The sequence below is a fragment of the Geotrypetes seraphini genome, chromosome 10, assembly GCF_902459505.1.
Source record: "Geotrypetes seraphini chromosome 10, aGeoSer1.1, whole genome shotgun sequence".
In the NCBI taxonomy this organism is placed as follows: Eukaryota; Metazoa; Chordata; class Amphibia; order Gymnophiona; family Dermophiidae; genus Geotrypetes; species Geotrypetes seraphini.
In genome coordinates this window covers 24,361,529-24,381,883 of record NC_047093.1, presented here as the reverse complement: position 1 = coordinate 24,381,883, position 20,355 = coordinate 24,361,529, and the positions used below count along the sequence as shown (strand labels likewise).

Here is a 20,355-nt window from a genome sequence, read left to right as displayed (position 1 = left end):
ATATTTTTTATCTTCAGATTTTTTTGAATTTCTCACATTATTTTTCACATTTAAAGTCTGTCTCCCCTATTATGGACCATACATGATGTATGAGGCAGTAACTCCAATCCAAACTAACAGCTTGGATGATGCAAGTCATCACGGGTTACTACCTGAGCCTTTGAAACTATCGAGCGCCTTCCTTATGGCTCATACTGAAGGTCCACGGGAGTAATTACGTTTGAGGTCAAGAGATTTATGACCACTTAATTTAACTGACAATATTATTATCACTAAATCCAAACTTTGCCTTTAATAACATATTCACATTTATATTATATTTGATTTCAAATATAAGACTGTGGGCCAATTACGTTTGTTTCATACATATATGTACATACAGTAGTACCTTGGATTACGAGCATAATCCGTTCCAGGAGCATGCTCGTAATCCAAAATGCTCATATATCAAAGCAAGTTTCCCCATAGGAAGTAAGGGAAACTTGCTTTGATATGTTCCCACCGCAAACCTTCCCCCCCCCCCGAGGCCAGCAGCGCTGCTCCCCCCCCCCAACGAGAACCGGCATTGCTCCCCCCGAAGGCTCCCCCGCGAACCGGCACCCTCCCCCCCGCAATCCGGCACCCCCCCACCGCCATCATGCACCCCCCCCCCACCGCCATCGGGCACCCCCGCCGCCACCGGCACCCCCCCACTGCCACCTGAGATCCCCCAACCCACCCGAACCCTCTTCTTACTTCCAGTGTAGCCTCCGCATCGGCATCGCCGGCATCAGCATGTCCTGTGCCCAAAAATCTGCTTCCTGTGCACGCATGCTCAAGGCCCGGCACAGGAAGCAGATTTTCGGGCACAGAACATGCTGGTGCTGATGCGGAGGCTACACTGGAAGTAAGAAGAGGGTTCGGGTGGGTTGGGGGATCTCAGGTGGCGGCGGGGGAGGTGCCCGATGGTGGCGGGGGGGGTGCCGGATCGCGGGGGGGAGGGTGCCGGTTCTCGTGGGGGGGGCGCTCGTACAGCGAGGCAAGCTCGGTTTACGAAGCACCAAATTTGCGAATGTTTTGCTCGTCTTGCAAAACACTCGCAAACCGGTGCACTCGTAAACTGAGGTACCACTGTACATTTCTTATTCATGATTATGTATATCCTGAATTATTTTTATTCTGGTTTATTAGGACCCCTGATGAAGGCGTGTTCACAGAAACACGGACCGAGTTGGGTCCCTTAGTTTTTAAGGTGGTATTATTAACTGCTCTCAATAATATATAATACATTTAGCCTGCATCATTGTAAATGTTTCTGCAGTTTTCCTTGTTTTTGTTTTAAAATAAATAAATAAATAAATAGTATCCCATCTTATGGTTACTGGGATCAAAAAAAAAGGTTTGAGTAAGTTCTTGGAGGAAAAGTCCATAGTCTGCTATTAAGACAGACATGGCGGAAGCCACTGTTTGCCCTGGGTTTGGGTCCACCAGCCTATCACTGAAGGCCATCAAAAAGAGATGTGTCTTTTGGAAAAGAGTCTTTCAGATGAAATGAGTAGGGCAACGCATTACAAAATGCTGGATTAATACATTAAAAAGAAGAGGGTCAGTTTGAGTCAACCTTAGCTTGATAAACTGATGGAATGTTTAAACAACAGCCTGACAAAGAGTGTAAAAGTCAGGATGGGGCAGAAAGCGCAGTCCCTGATGTAGTGCTTTATGAGCGAGAGCATTTTAAAGCAAATGTGATACTTCAGTGGGTGAGTGGTGACAAAGAAGCAGAGATGTAATATGGTCATATCAAGTGTCATGTGAAGGAATCCTGAGGGCGATTTTCTGCATGGATTGTATACATTTAAGGAGAAATTGAGATAAACCAAAATTTATTGCATTGCAGTAGTCTACACCAAAAACAAATAGAGGTCTCCCTCCATATTCATGGGTTCGGCACTCGTGACTTCAATAATTCGCGGTTTTCATCTTGCGGACTCCGCCCCCAAGTGACATCATCCTGGGGTGCAGAGAGAAAAGTTCAGCACTTTGCTTCAGCGTGGTTGGGCAAACCGCAAGTGTGCAATACAATGCAAGAACTTGTTTCATTTAAATCAATCTATGCTCGTAAATATGAAGGGAAGGTTTAATATTCGTGAATTCATGGTATTTACAAGGGCTATACCTCCCAAACCCTGCAAATATGAAAGAAAAAAGTTATGATTTTTTGGTTTTCATGGGCTGGCTTTGCCCCTAACCCCCCGCGAATATGGAGGGAGAAGTATAATGCACAATGCACATAAAGAAGTCATTGGTGAACTCATACAAAAATGAACAGATGCTATGGGCAAAAACGTAGGATTTAAAGTTGTATCTGGAGGGGAGGAAACATGTGACTAATGAAAGGGCGGACAGTTTTTAAAAATTGCTAAGTAACTTGCCCACTCTTTGGATCCAAGCATTCTGATGTAGCACCTCAATAACCCTTGACATAGTAACATAGTAAATGGCGGCAGATAAAGGACCTGAATGATCCATCCAGGCTGCCCACTAGTTATACCCATTAAAAATTAATAATTAAATTAACTTTTCTCTTCTTTGATATTTCTGGAAAATAGACTGTAAAGACAAAGTCCACCTGGTATTGTCCTAGGTTCCAAATGCTGAAGTTGTCGTCCAAGCTCTCTCCAGCCTATCCAACCATCCTGTTTGCAGGATATGTACCATAAAGTCTGGCCAGTAACATCCTCATGTTCCAAGTTAGTGGAGTTCCCATTGATGCCCTCCCCAGCCCAATCCTACACCAAATCACCACACATGGGACACAGACCGTGCAAGTCTGTCCAGTACCAGCCTTAGCTCTTTAATCTATATCCTTCGTTTATCCCACGGCTTTTTTGAATTCCATCACCGTTTTCCTCTCCACCACTTCCCTCGGGAGGGCATTCCAAGCATCTACCACCCGCTCCATGAAAAAGGGGGACACGATTGAGACTTTCAAAATACTGAAAGGCATCGACAAAATAGAGCAGGAAAATAAATTATTTACATTGTCCAACGTGACACGGACAAGAGGACATGGACTGAAGCTAAGGGGGGGACAAGTCCAGGACAAATGTCAGGAAGTTCTGCTTCACGCAGCGAGTGGTGGACACCTGGAATGCTCTCCCAGAGGAGCGTTATTACGGAATCCACTGTGCTAGGATTCAAAGGGAAATTAGATGCACATCTCCTTATGAGAGGCATAGAGGGATATGGGTACACCTGGCTGGGCCTCCGCGTGTGCGGATCGCCGGACTCGATGGACCATGGGTCTGATCCGGAGATGGCAGTTTTTATGTTCTTAACACTGCTCCTGAGTCTTCCTCCCCGCAACCTCAAATTATGCCTTCTAGTTTTACCATTTCCTCTTCTCTGGAAAAGATTTGGTTCTGTATTAATACCTTTCAAGTATTTAAACATCATTATCATAACTCCCCTGTCCTTCCTCTCCTCCAGAGTATACGTATTTAGGTCTTCCAGTGTACGTCAGACTCTTTAGATCTCATTGTATGGAGTTTAACAAGAGTATAGTAGCATTTATATACTGTACATGTTTATAGCTGTCTTCTCAAAACTACTCATTATCAAATAGCATACCAAGAAGTACAGGAGTTTATAAAATGATGCATATTCAGAAACATGCAAGCAACAGATTCTAAATATGAAAGCGAGATCAGGGCTTGAATGAATCAGCATTTGTACAAATAAAGGAACAGAAGCACCATATGATGATACAGCTAACGGATAGCATCTATGTATAACAGACCATATTTGCCTTAAGCTTTCTTACCATTAAATTTGGGCAGCCATTTATTTTGCATCTCAAATTCAATGAAAATCTTATGCGTTAGGGTTGTGTTATGATGTGAAAACGACAGGCAAACACCTATTTATCTTTTTTTTTGTTGGTCCCCATCAGATGTGGTGCAGAACTACTACCGCGGCTATTAATTATTTCTATAGCGCTACCAGATGTACGCAGTGCTGTACAGAGTCCCAAAGAAGTCAGTCCCTGCTCGAAAGAGCTTACACTCTAAAAGGACAAGACAAACAGGATGTCATGGATACAGTTAAGGGGAAGGGTTAAGCAGCCGGCTGGGTTGGAGGGCAGAGGGGAGTACAGGACAATCAAGCCATTGTGACCTCACTGAAGAGGTTGGCTCTTATTGGTGGAACGAGGCATTATGACATCACAAGCTCAGCCCTGCTTCCCAAAGACTGAAACTCTTCACACTACTACTTCTATTAATTATTTCTATAGCGCTAGCAGACATACACAGTGTTGTACAGAGTCACAAAGAAGACAGTGCCTGCTCGAAAGAGTTTACAATCTAAACAGACAAGACAGACAAACAGGATGTCATGGATGCAGTTAAGGGGAACGGTTAATCTGCTGGCTGGGATGGAGGGCAGAGGAGTAGGGTTAAGGATTGAAGGCTATATCAGAAAGGTAGGTTTTCAGTCTGCTTTTAAACAAGGGAAGGGAAGGGACTTAACAGGCAAACTCGAGTAATTTATTCCAGGCATAGGGAGCAGCTAGATGAAAGGAACGAAGTCTGGACTTGGCCGTGGAGGAGAAGGGTAACGCTAAGAGTGACTTATCTGAAGAATGGAGTTCTCTGGGAGGTGTATAAGGAGAAAGAAGCGAGGAGAGATATTGAGGGGCAGCAGAATGAACACACTTGTAGGTCAGCAATAGGAGCTTCAACTATATGCGATGGCAGATGAAAAGGATTAGGTCCCAATTCCTGCCCCATACTTTCTCTGTCTCTGTCATTTGAAAGTCAGATGCATCTGGGGACATATTATAGGGAACAAACAAAGAAAAAACATAAGAACATAAGAACATAAGCAATGCCTCTGCTGGGTCAGACCTGAGGTCCATCGTGCCCAGCAGTCCGCTCACGCGGCAGCCCAACATGTCCAGGACCTGTGCAGTAATCCTCTATCTATACCCCTCTATCCCCTTTTCCAACAGGAAATTGTCCAATCCTTTCTTAAACCCCAGTACCGTACTCTGCCCAATCACGTCCTCTGGAAGCGCATTCCAGGTGTCCACCACCCGCTGAGTAAAGAAAAACTTCCTAGCATTTGTTTTGAATCTATCCCCTTCCACTTAGGCGCTGCCAGGCTTGATTCTCTAAATGGCGCCTAGCGGTTGATTGACAACTGTGCCTCTAGGCGTCGTTTATAGAATCTGGGCCTTTTTGTCTCCATTACCTCCACCGGGAGGCTGTTCCATGCATTCACCAACCCTTCAGTGAAAAAAGGGTTTTTTTTCGAGGTTACTTCTTAGGACTCCTTTTACAAAGGTGCGCTTACGTTTTTAACGCACGCATCGGATTAGCGCGTGCTACCCAAAAATCTACCGCCTGCTCAAAAGGGGGCGGTAGCGGCTAGCGCACGCGGCAATTTAGCGCACGCTATTCCGCGCAGTAAGGCCCTAGCGCGCCTTTGTAAAATGAGCCCTTGGTTTACCCCACTCTGTAACTGGGCACGCAAATACCTGCCCCCTTTCAGGCACCATTTATAGAATTGGGGGGTTGGTGGTAAGTTAATTCCTATGATGCTGCACCTGTGAATTATGAGTCTCATCTCATTTATACATTTATTTAAGGGAACGTGTGAAATGAATCTCATGCCCTGATTTTTCTGATATAGGCAATTGTCCCTTTCTGTGGTAAAATCAGAAAATTCTACCAGATAACCTGGAGTGAAATTGGCTTCTTTTGAGTTCAACTTTGAATTCTCTGCACATCTTTTATTAAATATCATTGTGGTTGCTCCATTAAAAAGCTGAAATATTTGTTTTTTATATATATATATATATATATATGTATATATATATATATATATATATAAAAAGGTCTTATTTGGAAAGCATGAGATTGGAGAGTCTACCCAAACCTTCAGAAAACAGGCTAAGAACATGAAAACGGGCATAAATAATGCAACACTGCCAGCTCGATAGCACTGCAAGAGCTCTTTTAAGGGCACAATTAGTCGTACAGTATATCAGGGCTTGCAGCTTGAGGGAGAAGCACTGTTCTGCCGCATTTATAGCAAGCTAGAGGTTAACCGAGCAGAGCTTAATTCGTAGACAAAAAAGGGTGGTGGAACTGTGGAGACAGGAAGGGGGAGAGGGAAGGCCGGGATCTAGATTGGGGAACAGAGTGACTGTTCTCTGCTCTGCTCCAGGCTCATCCCCTTCTGGTTACTGGTCTCTCACCGAACTACATATATAATTCTCCTTTTAACTTTCAAAATCAAGACCTCTCGCCTCCCTGTTTTTCTAGATAAATATCCCATTCCACATACCCCTCCTAGGGTCCTTAGATCTACAAATCAAAACCTATTGACAGCACCTTCAATCAAGGACCTATACCAGGGGTCTCAAAGTCCCTCCTTGAGGGCTGCAATCCAGTCGGGTTTTCAGGATTTCCCCAATGAATATGCATGAGATCTATGTGCATGCACTGCTTTCAATGCATATTCATTGGGGAAATCCTGAAAACCCGACTAGATTGCGGCCGTCAAGGAGGGACTTTGAGATCCCTGACCTATCCTATACTAGAAGTTCCATTTTCTCAGTAGTTGCTCCCTTGTTCTGGAGTGCAATGCCATTTTATCTTCGCAATGAAAATTCCTTACGTAAATTCAAAACAAATCTCAAAACATTTCCCTTCAAAGATGCCTACCAATAATTGGGGGGGAAGAAGAAAAAAAAAAAGCTTTTTAGAAACGACATCCTTGTTTCCCTCTCGTTACTCCCCTTCCCCCTACTCTTCCTTTTATTTTTATTTATTATTGTAATTAAAACTTCCCTATCCCCCAAAACCTCTCGTTTCTAATCAGTCCTAATTCGTCATAGTTTTAGGTTTACCCTCTTTTTTATTTTACCCCACCTAAATCAAAAATTATATAAGACCTTTTTAATTTTTAATATTGTAAACCGCCCAGATACATGTGACGGTCAGTAAATCAAGCCACGAATAAACTAGAAACCTGAAACTTGAAAACTTGAAACTCTAAAGACTCATCTATTTGGTATGGCAATGAGAGCAAAAAGTCAGATTTCTACAAACAATAACAAATTATTACTCATAATGACTGGTGTTGCCATTCAACAAATTAAGTATAATTGGAAAAACTGGAGTAGATTAAATTATAATTTTTGGTGGAATTCCTTATGTCATGTATATAAAATGGAGAGATTTCTGGAAATACAGCGGGGTAGTTTCAAGAAATTTCAAGATGTTTGGGAGCCATTAACAAAGTATTATACTGATTAGATGAAATTTTATTTTCCCTTAAATTTACAAGTTCAATTGTGAGGGAAGGGGAGGAGGGAATTTTATAGTTATGTATTGTATAAGTATTGATTATTTGATAGGTAAGGGGGGGAAGGGTGAGAGTTAAGTATTTATCACTGTTACCATTGATGATTATTAAGTGATATAGATATTGTTAATTTGTTTGGACATTTTATCACACTTATTGTAAGTGCGTGATCATATGCAATGTACAGGTGGGACGGCACACGGCTGCGTGGGCTCAGGGGTTCTCCAGCGGCTGGTGGACGGATGAGGCATCCCCCCGAAGCAGCGCTGCGTGGGCTCAGGGGTTCTCCAGCGGCTGGCGGATGGATGAGGCATCCCCCCCGAAGCAGCGCTCCGTGGGCTCAGGGGTTCTCCAGCGACTGGCGGATGGATGAGGCATCCCCCCGAAGCAGCGCTCCGTGGGCTCAGGGGTTCTCCAGCGACTGGCGGAAGGAGGAGGCGTTTCCTTAAGACGGCGCTGCAGCACTCGGCGTCCAACAGGTACACATCCCTGGGCCACCCCTCGCCACTTCCTTGGCACCTTTTGGGTTGTGGAATGAATAGTCAGCGTTGCCATTATGGCCTATGGGGAAAGTTGCTTTGATATACGAGTACGTTGGATTACGAGCACGCTTCTGGAACAAATTATGCTCGTAAACCAAGGTACCACTGTATTTCTGAACTGATTGAATTTGTGCTCTATCCCTATTATAACAGGGGCGATTAACGAAGTTGTTTAGACATGTCTATGTTATTTGTGATAATCGGAGGGAAACAAGATTTTATGTATGTGGTATGGAAACTGCATAGTTGTATGCGGTATATAAATTTTTTAATAAATAAATAAAACTAAGAGATCTCACATGCCTGCCCTACATTTTCTTGAAATCAGATGTAGGCTGTTCTATGTCTCCACCACCCTTTCTGTAAAATAATTATTGCCTTAGATTACTCCAGAGTCCAAAACCTTTTGGCCCATATTCTATAAACGGTGCCTTAACTTAAGTTGAAAACGCCATTTCAGAAACTAAGAAAGCATTGTAAGAGGAAAAACGTAGGCTCCGACTGGCGCACCTGCAACACGCTTATGGAGGTGCTTCACGTTGCCTAATACCACTATAAGCATGGATAACGCTAGATGTGGAGTTAAGCATCGAAAAGCACCTCTGTAGGTGTGATTCATGGCCTACATTTCCAGCACCTACCTTGTCCAAAACTGCGATTCTGTAAACATTGGCTTCACCTGATTGATGTGCTATCAGCGTCTGTTTTTAAGATGGCTGTCGCCAACAGTGACATTTATAGAATCTAGGCCTTTATCCGACACCCAGAGTTCTCCTTCATTTCAAAGATTCACCTCTCGTACATTAATACCATAGAGATATTTAAATATCATATCTCCTGCCTTTCTTCCCAGACAGACAGACAGACAGACAGACAGACACGGGAACAGTGATGAATTTTGGCACCATGTCATTCTCTAGTCCAGGGCTGCCCAAGTCCAGTCCTCGAGATCTGCTGGCAGGCCAGGTTTTCTGGATATCCACAATGAATATGCTTGAGAGAGATTTGCCTGCACTGCCTTCTTGGTATGCAAATCTCTCTCATGCATGTTCATTGTGAATATCCAGAAAACCTGGCCTGCAGGTAGATCTCGAGGACCGGACTTGGGCAGCCCTGCTCTAGTCTATAAGTCTGTCTGCCTAGCTGCCATCTGAACCGACTCCATCCTGTTTACATCTTTTTGAAGGTGCGGTCTCCACAATATTCTAAATGAGGCCTCACCAGACACATACATGGACTCTTTCACCTCTTTTTCCTGCTGCCTCATGCGTTCATTTTTCTGCTATTCCTGATGTTTGATACCCACTGGGCTACTGTTCAGTTTGAAGTTACAGTTGCCTGATTGTGTGTGGCCTGAACTCATTTCCATCTATGCCCCACCCTTTAGCCAGGGAAGGCCAAGGGATTATAACTAGTGACCAAGATCTGTATAAGTGACGGCCTTGAAGATAATTCTCTTCTCCCCCCACCCCACAGAATCCATTATCGTATTGTTTGTGTAGCCCAGGTAATACCCTCAAACAGGGGGATCACACATGTTCAGACACATCTATGTATTTATATATATATATATATATATATATATATATATATATACATATATATATATATATATATATATATATATATATATATATATATATATATACACACATAATAAAATTTGTCAATCTAACTCAAAATACAGGGGAGTGGATCCATATACTTTCTTTGATATTTGTATATAGCAGCAGTTTGTTCAGCATGACTCAGAAACCTGCTTTGATTTTTTTTTCTATCATAGTTGAGGCCCAGATCTCAGAACACTGCCTTATCTTACGTATTGTTCCATTAAACTATATATTATGTTGCATCAATCTACTGGAACATTCTATATATTTGCATTTTCCTTGCAACTTGAGTTAACGCATAAATAAAAGATCTTGAGAATTATTGCAATTGTACCAAAGACATTAAAATTTTCAAGTCTTACTTACGTGGAACAAAGCTTCCCTGGACCACCTCCTTATATGCCCACCAGCCTTCATGGATTTTTGGTGAATTCTGTTGAGCTAGAAAGGAACAGGAACATAAATTTGTGTAAAAAACACACAAAACAAAAAATCCACAATGAAACTATTTTCACATGGCTCAGTAATATGCACTAATTTAGTGGTTCTCAACGCAGTCCTACTCCTCACTAAACTTCTGGCCAATTTGGCTTTCAGGATACCAACAAAACAACAAAAGATTGTGGAATAGAAAATTGGATGTAGCAGTTAGTAGTTTAATAAGCATCCAAAATACATTTCTATTTTGCTGAAACCCGGCCCGTGTTGGGTCATTTGTATTTTATACATTAGTTGGTTTTCATTCTGTGGGTCACTTGTAATTGTATACGAGGGTAAATCAAAAAGGAAAGGCAAAATACATTTAACGGCTGTATTAGAAGTAAATATGAGCAACTGAACATTTTACTTTTCCACATAGTCCTCATGCAAGACGACACATTTGTTGGATCGTTCAACTAGCTTCTGCATCCTTGCAGAGAAGCAGCTTTTCGGCTGCTCCCGAAGCCAGGTGAGCACTGCTTCCTTCACTTCATCATCTTTTGCTCTTCGGGTCACAGTGACAATTCTCTCCAGAATACTCGGATCTTCTTCATACCGTCTCAGGAACTGGGTCGCAACTTCCACACACTGATCATGTAACACCTCTCCTCAAAAAGGCTCATTGGCTTCCAGTCATATATAGAATCACTCATAAATTATGTACAATTATTTTTAAAACCTTATATAATAAGACCCCAGCTTTTTTATTTAGGTTACTTATCCCTTATTCTGCAAAGAGAATCTTACGATCTAGAGAACAGAATCTTTTATCGATTCCCTCACTGAAAATTATTAATACGAGGAGACAATTCATCTTCTCCTGTACAGCACCGCAGACCTGGAACGCCCTCCCTATGTTTTTACGGGAGGAGAAGGAGTTTGCAAAATTTAAAAATGAGTTAAAAACCTTTCTTTTTAAAGATGCATTTGCAAATTCATCTTTTATCTTATTGCTCTGGCTTATTTTATTTTCCTCATATGTCTTATTAGCCTTTTGTATTTTCCCTTGATGTTTCTCCTCTTCTTTATGAATTGTATTTCATCCCTCCTTACCTATTGTTTTTGTAATGTTAATTTTTAATATATTAATCTTATTTATTAATTGTATGTATTGTTTTGTTCCCTAATATATGTAAATTTTAAGTGTACACCGCTTAGAAACTTGGATTAAGCGGTTAATCAAGTCAACTAATAAACTTGAAACTTAAACTTGAAACTTAAACTTGAAACTGTTGCTTGTGCAGATCAGTCAGCTGTTTGGGAACCCATCGTGCGCAGACTTTCCTGTATCCCAAATCATTATGCGTTATGGCAAACGCAGATCCATAGCTGATATCCAAATCTGTAGCCAACTGAGACACCGTTATCCGTCGGTCTTCTTTAATCGAGGCATCCGTCCTGTCAATGTGCTCTTATGTACGCGATGTTGATGGGGACCAGAACGACCTTCGTCGGTTACACCTGTTCTTCCCGCTTTAAACCTTTTTCCTCACTCATAAACCTTTCATTGATTCATGGTGCACGTTGTTCTTCGATGGTGCAATCATGCAACGAAGCATCCATGTTTCTGACCTTGTGGCTGCCACACGACTAAAGGCCGAGCGCTGCACTGTGCATGGTTGACCTATCCAAAAGGCAATGTACGAATACATATGTTGCATTTCACTAGCTCTGTTATGGTTATCACGTAATTTAACAATCGCCTTTAATTTTTGATTCGCCCTTGTAAGTTATTTGTGGATTGCTTTAAAGTTTGTTTGTTTTTTAGGCGCTTATTAAATTACAAACTGGTAAATCTGATTTTGCTGTTTTGCTGCTTCATTTCCTTTGTGGAACCCTGTGGTGCTATTTTCGTTTTGTCGTTTGGGCTTTCAGGATATTCATGAAGGTGACTGAAATATGTTTGCGTGCATCACTGCCGTTGCATGAAAGTCATAGTAACATAGTAGATGACGGCAGATAAAGACCCAAATGGTCCATCCAGTCTGCCCAACCTGATTCAATTTAAATTATTATTATTTTTTTTCTTCTTAGCTATTTCTGGGTGAGAATCCAAAGCTTTACCCGGTACTGTGCTTGGGTTCCAACTGCCGAAATCTCTGTTAAGACTTACTCCAGCCCATCTACACCCTCCCAGCCATTGAAGCCCTTCCCTGCCCATCCTCCACCAAACGGCCATATACAGACACAGAACTTGCAAGTCTGCCCAGTACTGGCCTTAGTTCAATCTTTAATATTATTTTCTGATTCTAGATCCTCTGTGTTCATCTCACGCTTCTTTGAACTCAGTCACAGTTTTACTCTCCACCACCTCTCTCGGGAGCGCATTCCAGGCATCCACCACCCTCTCCGTAAAGTAGAATTTCCTAACATTGCCCCTGAATCTACCACCCCTCAACCTCAAATTATGTCCTCTGGTTTTACCATTTTCCTTTCTCTGGAAAAGATTTTGTTCTACATTAATACCCTTTAAGTATTTGAACGTCTGAATCATATCTCCCCTGTCTCTCCTTTCCTCTAGGGTATACATATTCAGGGCTTCCAGTCTCTCCTCATACGTCTTCTGGCGCAAGCCTCCTATCATTTTCGTCGCCCTCCTCTGGACCGCCTCAAGTCTTCTTACGTCATGTGTATGTATTGCACATATCCTGAAATCTTGACTGACTGGATTTGTCCTGGGGACTTGAGGCTAAATTTTATTATTATTTATTTAATTGATTTTCAAAGTTACATCAAATCTCAAACAATATGAATAGCAAAGGAAAAATCAGTAAACACTAAGGGGTCTTTTTAGAAAGGCACCCTAAGCGTTTTAGCATGCGCTAAATCTCCGCACGCGCTAAACGCTAACATGTGCATGTTAGTCTATGGACGCATTAGGGTTTAGCGCATGCGTAGATTTAGCGCATGCTAAAATGCTTAGGGCGCCTTTGTAAAAGGACCCCTAAACAGGAAAAAAATAATAATACAACATACAGAAAACAATTCCCATCAGTACTGAAATTAAAAAAAAAAAAAAAAAAAAGAGGGGATCCAAGAAAAAGAAATTAGACGATACAAATTAGGAAAATGAGGAAACCTCTGAAGCTACAGCAAAAGTCTGGTTCTCCGTTACACCTATTCAGAGCTATACCTTAACAACTGGAATTCCCCACAGTACTTGCCACCCAGTGGCATAGTGAGGGTGAGTGGCGCTGCTCCCCCCGCCCACTTCTCTGCCCCTGCTCCTTCCTGCTCTTCCCCCCCCCCCCGGCCGTGCACGTGCTCCCTTTCCATTTCCCCATACCTCTTTCATTTTCCAGGCGCGAGCAGCATCACGAACTTGCCGCCCGGGTCGGTGCCGGCTTTCCCTCTGATGTCACTTCCTAGATGCGGGACCCAGAAGTGACGTCACAGAGAGAGCCAGCACCGACGCGGGCGGCAAGTTCGTGATGCTGCTTGCGCCGGGAAAATGAAAGAGGCATGGGGGAAGGGAAGAGGTGCACGCATGCAACAGGGGGATTGGGACGGAGCAGGAGGCAGAGAGAGGATGGGTGCTGGCGCCCCCCATCAAGATGGCGCCTGGGTCAGCCGCCCTCCTTAATATGCCACTGTTCCTATCTGATCCTTATAGATCTCTTCTTATTTTCTACAAAATCTTGAAATTGTAAAGGATCAAAGAAAATATATCTATGAGCTTCAAAAGTCATGTGCCTCTATTGTAGGCTAAATTTTCATATGGTCTGTGAGCAAAAATGGCTAGGGGCTTCTTATTTAGCTGGGGACTTCGTATAGTCACTCCGATCAGTGGCGTAGTAAAGGAGGGAGGAGTGGAGGGGGCAGACCTCCCCGGGCGCTGTCTTGGTGGGGGCGTCGGCACCTCTCTTCTCCGTCCCCCCGCTCCTTCCCACTCCTCTCCCGCCGCGCATGCGTCTTCATTTCTCCGCCACCGTACCTCTAGCTCCCGCCTGCGTGAACAGCAGCTCCATCCTGCGGCTCGCGCCGGCCTCGGCGCTCCCCTCCGACGTCACTTCTGGTTCCCGCGACTCGGAAGTGGCATCAGAGGGAGAGCCGACGCTGGCATGGGCAGCAAGTTAGAGATGTTGCTCGCACCGGGGAAGCTGAACAGATGGTGGGGAAGGGGAGCGCGTGTGGCAGATTGGGTCAGGGAAGGAGCAGTTGAGCGGAGACATGAATGACATAAAGAAAGATCTGAAGAAGCTTGAGGAATGGTCTGAAAGTTGGCAGTTAAAATGTAATGCTAAGAAATGCAAGGTCATGCATTTAGGCTGCAAAAACCCAGAGGAATAGTATAGTTTAGTGGGTGAAGAACTTATGTGCATGACAGAAAAGCGGGACTTGGGTGTGATTGTATGTGATGAAAGGCAGGAGAAGAGAGATATGATGGAGATACGTGGCATAAATGTGCATGAGTCTCGTCTCATTCATTTGAAAAGAAGCTCTGGAATGAGAGGGCATAGGATGAAGTTAAGAAGGCTCTGGAGTAATCTATGGAAAGACTTGATGGGCCATTTGGCCTTTATCTGCCATCATGTTTCTGTAATCAAAAAGCTCTATGACATCACAATGCAAGTGTTAAGAGCCTTAGCCAATAGGGAGAGGAGGAGATAGTGGATGCTGCGAATGGGCAGACTGGATGGGCCATTTGGCCTTTATCTGCCATCATGTTTCTATAATCAAAAATCTCTATGACATCACAATGCAAGTGTTAAGAGCCTTAGCCAATAGGGAGAGGAGGAGATAGTGGATGCTGCGAATGGGCAGACTGGATGGGCCATTTGGCCTTTATCTGCCATCATGTTTCTATAATCAAAAATCTCTATGACATCACAATGCAAGTGTTAAGAGCCTTAGCCAATAGGGAGAGGAGGAGATAGTGGATGCTGCGAATGGGCAGACTGGATGGGCCATTTGGCCTTTATCTGCCATCATGTTTCTATAATCAAAAATCTCTATGACATCACAATGCAAGTGTTAAGAGCCTTAGCCAATAGGGAGAGGAGGAGATAGTGGATGCTGCGAATGGGCAGACTGGATGGGCCATTTGGCCTTTATCTGCCATCATGTTTCTATAATCAAAAATCTCTATGACATCACAATGCAAGTGTTAAGAGCCTTAGCCAATAGGGAGAGGAGGAGATAGTGGATGCTGCGAATGGGCAGACTGGATGGGCCATTTGGCCTTTATCTGCCATCATGTTTCTATGTAAATAGGAGCTAGTAAGTGCTCCTGCATTAATGGGAACAGTAGTGCATAACCTACAATAATTATTAAAAAAAAAAAAAGTCCTAAAAATTTGCTGTGATAAATTTGGGCTTATCACATGGAAAAATCCCACTTGAAGACAGATTTTACTATGCTTTAGTAAAAGGGTCTCTTAGGCCCTCCTTTACAAAGCTACGCTAGCTTTCTATGAGTGTTGGAGTTCTTACCGCTGCGGCCGTCGCTAAAAACGCTAGCACAGCTTTGTAAAGGAGGGGGTTAATGAGTTAGCAAAAAACCTCTCCTTTGCTACAATACTGTCACAAACTGTTAACTGCAAACACGCTTAATCCATCTGCAAAGGGGAAATGTGGCCACATCAGATTTCTCCTTGCTAAGGAAATCTGCACCGGAGTAACTTGCACCGGTGTTACTCTTTTTGGGTCCAATAGTTTTAATATACATCCCCAATTTTCCCCTCATATGATATCTGTTTCTAATTCTCTACTTGCTACTCCGTAAATATGACGCAGATATTGGGTTGTATCAATAGAAGTTTCGTCAGCCGAAAGCCTGAAGTCATAATGCCATTGTACAGGGCCATGGTGAGACCTCATCTGGAGTACTGTGTGCAATTCTGGAGGCCACATTACAGTAAAAATGTGCGCAAAATTGAATCGGTTCAACGGACGGCCACCAGGATGATCTCGGGGCTCAAGGGTCTCTCGTACGAAGAGAGACTGAACAAATTGCAGCTCTACACTCTCAAGGAACGTAGGGAGAGGGGAGGCATGATCGAAACATTTAAGTACCTCACGGGACGTGTGAAGTGGAAGATGATATTTTCTTTCTCAAGGGACCCTCGGCCACAAGAGGGCACCCGCTCAATCTCAGGGGCGGAAAATTTCATGGCGACACCAGAAAGTATTTCTTCACAGAGAGAGTGGTTGATCATTGGAACAAGCTTCCAGTGCAGGTGATCGAGGCAGACAGCGTGCCAGACTTTAAGAATAAATGGGATACCCATGTGGGATCCCTACGAGGGTCAAGATAAGGAAATTGTGTCATTAGGGCATAGACAGGGGGTGGGTAAGCAGAGTGGGCGGACTTGATGGGCTGTATCCCTTTTCTGCCGTCATCTTCTATGTTTCTATGATGGGTCATTTGGCCTTTATCTGCCATCATGTTTCTATAATCAGAAAGTTCTATGACATCACAATGCAGGTGTAAAGAGCCTTAGCCTATAGGAAGAGGAGATGCAAATGTTAAGAGCCTTAGCCAATAGGGAGAGGAGGAGAGAGTGGCTGCTTCAGACACCAGAAAGTATTTCTTCACAGAGAGAGTGGTTGATCATTGGAACAAGCTTCCAGTGCAGGTGATCGAGGCAGACAGCGTGCCAGACTTTAAGAATAAATGGGATACCCATGTGGGATCCCTACGAGGGTCAAGATAAGGAAATTGTGTCATTAGGGCATAGACAGGGGGTGGGTAAGCAGAGTGGGCGGACTTGATGGGCTGTATCCCTTTTCTGCCGTCATCTTCTATGTTTCTATGATGGGTCATTTGGCCTTTATCTGCCATCATGTTTCTATAATCAGAAAGTTCTATGACATCACAATGCAGGTGTAAAGAGCCTTAGCCTATAGGAAGAGGAGATGCAAATGTTAAGAGCCTTAGCCAATAGGGAGAGGAGGAGAGAGTGGCTGCTTCAGACACCAGAAAGTATTTCTTCACAGAGAGAGTGGTTGATCATTGGAACAAGCTTCCAGTGCAGGTGATCGAGGCAGACAGCATGCCAGACTTTAAGAATAAATGGGATCCCTACGAGGGTCAAGATAAGGAAATTGGGTCATTAGGGCATAGACAGGGGGTGGGTAAGCAGAGTGGGCAGACTTGATGGGCTGTAGCCCTTTTCTGCCGTCATCTTCTATGTTTCTATGACGCAATCTTCTTTTCCTGCTTGCAACAAAAGCATTGACTAATAAACTGAAATATATATTTTCTATTACATTTTTTTTATTTACAGATCAGATCAAGCATTCACCTTTCCTCATCCAAACCTTTTCCTGGCCTCTCTCCCCCTCCCCCCCCCCTTCCAGGCAAACAGCCAGATGGCCAATGAACTTTAAAAATCACTTTTGGTGCATATGAATGAACTTCGAAAGCAAATCCACAGTTACTTTTTCAAAACAAGGTCTGGGAATTCTTCCCATAAATCCTTCTAATAAATAATGGATTTGTTAGTAGAAACTGTAGCAGTGTAATCATCCTACCCAGGGAATTGAAGAGGCAGTAGGTCACTGTGTAGCATAATGGAACCAATTGATCAAACAATAATAATATAATATGGAGCTTCCTTATGCATCTTTAATCATTTTTATTTATTTATTCAGTTTTCTATACTGTTCTCCCAGAACAGTTTACATTAATTTATTCAGGTACTCAAGCATTTTTCCCTGTTTGTCCCGATGAGCTCACACTCCGTCTAATGTACCTGGGGCAATGGGGGATTAAGTGACTTACCCAGGGTCACAAGGAGCAGTGTGGATTTGAACCCACAACCTCGGGGTACTGAGGCTGTAGCTTTAACCACTGTGCCACACTAGAAATCAGAATATAGCAAAAGTGAGCCAAGTATAGGATAGTCAAGCCATTGTGACATCACTGATGAGGTTGGCTCTTAGGCAATGGTGGAATGAGGCATTATGACATCACAATACCTGGTCTGGTTATCAGAGGCTGAAATTTTTCACACTATTTATTCAATTTTCTATACTGTTCTCCCAGGAGAACTTAGAACAATTCACATGAATTTATTCAGGGACTCAAGCATTTTTCCCTATCTGTCCCAGTGGTCTCACACTCTATCTAATGTACCTGGGGCAATGGGAGGAATTAAGTGACTTGCCCAGGATCACAAGGAGCAACATGGGATTTGAACCCACAACCTCAGGGTGCTGAGGCCATAGCTCTAACCACTGCATCCCACACTCCCCTTACATTACATTCTAACATTTGTAACTCACCATATATCTCAGTGCACCTAACAAAAGATCAACTAGGAATTCCTAGGGCTATACAATAAATTATATCGATAAAGTCTCAGTTAAATTTTAAGTGATACAAATTTTGGGAACATAAATCTTTTCAGTTGTTTATAATAGCAACACATTATTAACTGTTCCAAAATCTTAATTTCTGCCATATAATGCCAATGTTAACAAAAAAAAAGTTTTATAAACCACTTTTTAAAATTTGGGAATTGCAAACCTAACTGCTGTCTATGATATGATCATGCTTCCTTAGAAAATAAGATTAAACAGAGAAACATGATGGCAGGGAAAGGCCAAATAGCCCATCTAATATGCCCATCCGCAGTAACCATTATCTCTCTCTGAGAGATCCCACGTGCCTATCCCAGGCCCTCTTGAATTCAGACACAGTCTCTGACTCTACCAGCTATTCTGGGAGACTGTTCCACGCATCTACTACCCTTTCCATAAAAAAAGTATTTCCTCAGATTACTCCCGAGCGTATCACATCTTAACTTCATCCTATGCCCTCTCATTGCAGAGCTTCCTTTCAAATAAAAGACTCAACTCATGCACATTTACATCACGTAGGTATTTCAATGACTATCATATCTCTCCTCTCCCGCCTTTCCTCCAAAGTATACAGATTGAGATCTTTAAGTCCGTCCCCATGCACCATTTTAGACTCCATCCTTTTTATATCTTTTTCATGGTGCGGCCTCCAGAATTGTACACAATATTCTAAATGAGGTCTCACCAGAGTCTTATACAGGGACATTAATACCTCCTTTTTCCTACTAGCCATACCTCTTCCTATACACCCTAGCATCCTTCCAGCTTTCACTGTCACCGTTTCAATCTGTTTGGCCACCTTAAGATCATCACACACAATCACACCCAAGTCTCGCTTTTCCGTCGTGCACATAAGTTCTTCACCCCCTAAACTGTACCGTTCCCTCGGGTCTTTGCAGCCCAAATGCATGACCTTCCATTTCTTAGCATTAAATTTTAGCTGCCAAATTTCAGATCATTCTTCAAGCTCCGCCAGGTCTTTCTTCATGTTATTCACACCATCCGGCGTGTCTGCTCTATTGCAGATTTTGGTATCATCCGCAAAGAGGCAAATCTTACCCGACAACCCTTCAGCAATATCGTTTGGTTTGACCTATTGGAGTTTCATCAGTTATAACTGATAATCGGAAACCCTTGTTGTCATTTAAACGAAAAGGAACAGTGAAGTGATATACGAGCAATTTACAGTGAACATTTGAAACCCTTTCATATTGAACTATTGAAACATTCATGCTTTTTTTTCCACATTACAATATTCTGTTACTAGTCTTTAAACCCGTTACATTAACGGGTGCTAGAATATATGTCTGACTGTCTTCAGCACACACCTCCCCCCCCAAATGTCTCTCCATGGCCCTCTTCTGTCTTCCCCCCCAGAGCAAAGCTGTCTGTCCCCAGAACACCTCCCCCCAAAGCAGCCCCCTTTCCCTATCTCTCCATGACCCCTTCTGTCTCCCCCAAGCACACCCCTCCCCCCAAAGCAGCCCCCTTTCCCTCTCTCTGTCTCTCCATGGCCCCTTCTGTCTTCTCCCCCAGAGCAAAGCTGTTTGCCCCAAGCACACCCCTCTCCCCAAAGCAGCCCCCTTTCCCTTTCCCGCTGACTCTCTCTGGCCCCCTTTCTCTGTCTGTCTTTCTGTCCCTCTCCCTGCCCGTGTCTTTCTTTCTTTCTGTCATTTTTCCCCAGTTCCCTGTGCAGCAGCATTTCCATCCCACTTCCCTATGCAGCAGCAACAGCATTTCCCTCCTATCCCCCCCCTTTCCTGTGCTGAAGCAATAGCATTTTCCCCCACACACCCCTTTCCCTTCTCTTCCCTGCTCCGTTTGGCCCCTCCCCCTTCTTTTAATGCCGTTGTCGATCCGGCCTGCTCCTGACCCTCCCACCGCTGACAAACCTCGGGGCTCCAGCCACGTAGGCAGCACTTTAAACACGCTGCTTTGCGGCCTTCTACTGCAGATTTCCTCTGCGGCGTCTGTCTCCGATGATGTCATCAGAGATGCGGCAGAGGAAATCGGCAGAGAAGGGCGCGAAGCAGCGTGTTTATAGTGCTGCCTACACCACTGGA

At 43.5% G+C, this 20,355-nt stretch overlaps 1 protein-coding gene and 1 long non-coding RNA gene across 3 annotated transcripts in view; one reads left to right on the top strand and one right to left on the bottom strand.

Moving 5' to 3' along the window:
• Positions 1-20,355, bottom strand: part of CA10 (carbonic anhydrase 10) — a 596,370-nt gene that overhangs the window by 473,264 nt on the left and 102,751 nt on the right. The window contains exon 3 of the mRNA XM_033961047.1: positions 9,872-9,946. Within this exon, the coding sequence (XP_033816938.1) occupies positions 9,872-9,946 (75 nt within the window). The remainder of the gene's footprint in view (positions 1-9,871; positions 9,947-20,355) is intronic.
• The window catches only part of LOC117367930, a 404,819-nt gene that overhangs the window by 287,512 nt on the left and 96,952 nt on the right, over positions 1-20,355 (top strand). For both annotated transcript variants that reach the window (XR_004540879.1, XR_004540880.1), the window contains one exon: positions 7,541-7,832. This is a non-coding gene — a long non-coding RNA (uncharacterized LOC117367930). The remainder of the gene's footprint in view (positions 1-7,540; positions 7,833-20,355) is intronic.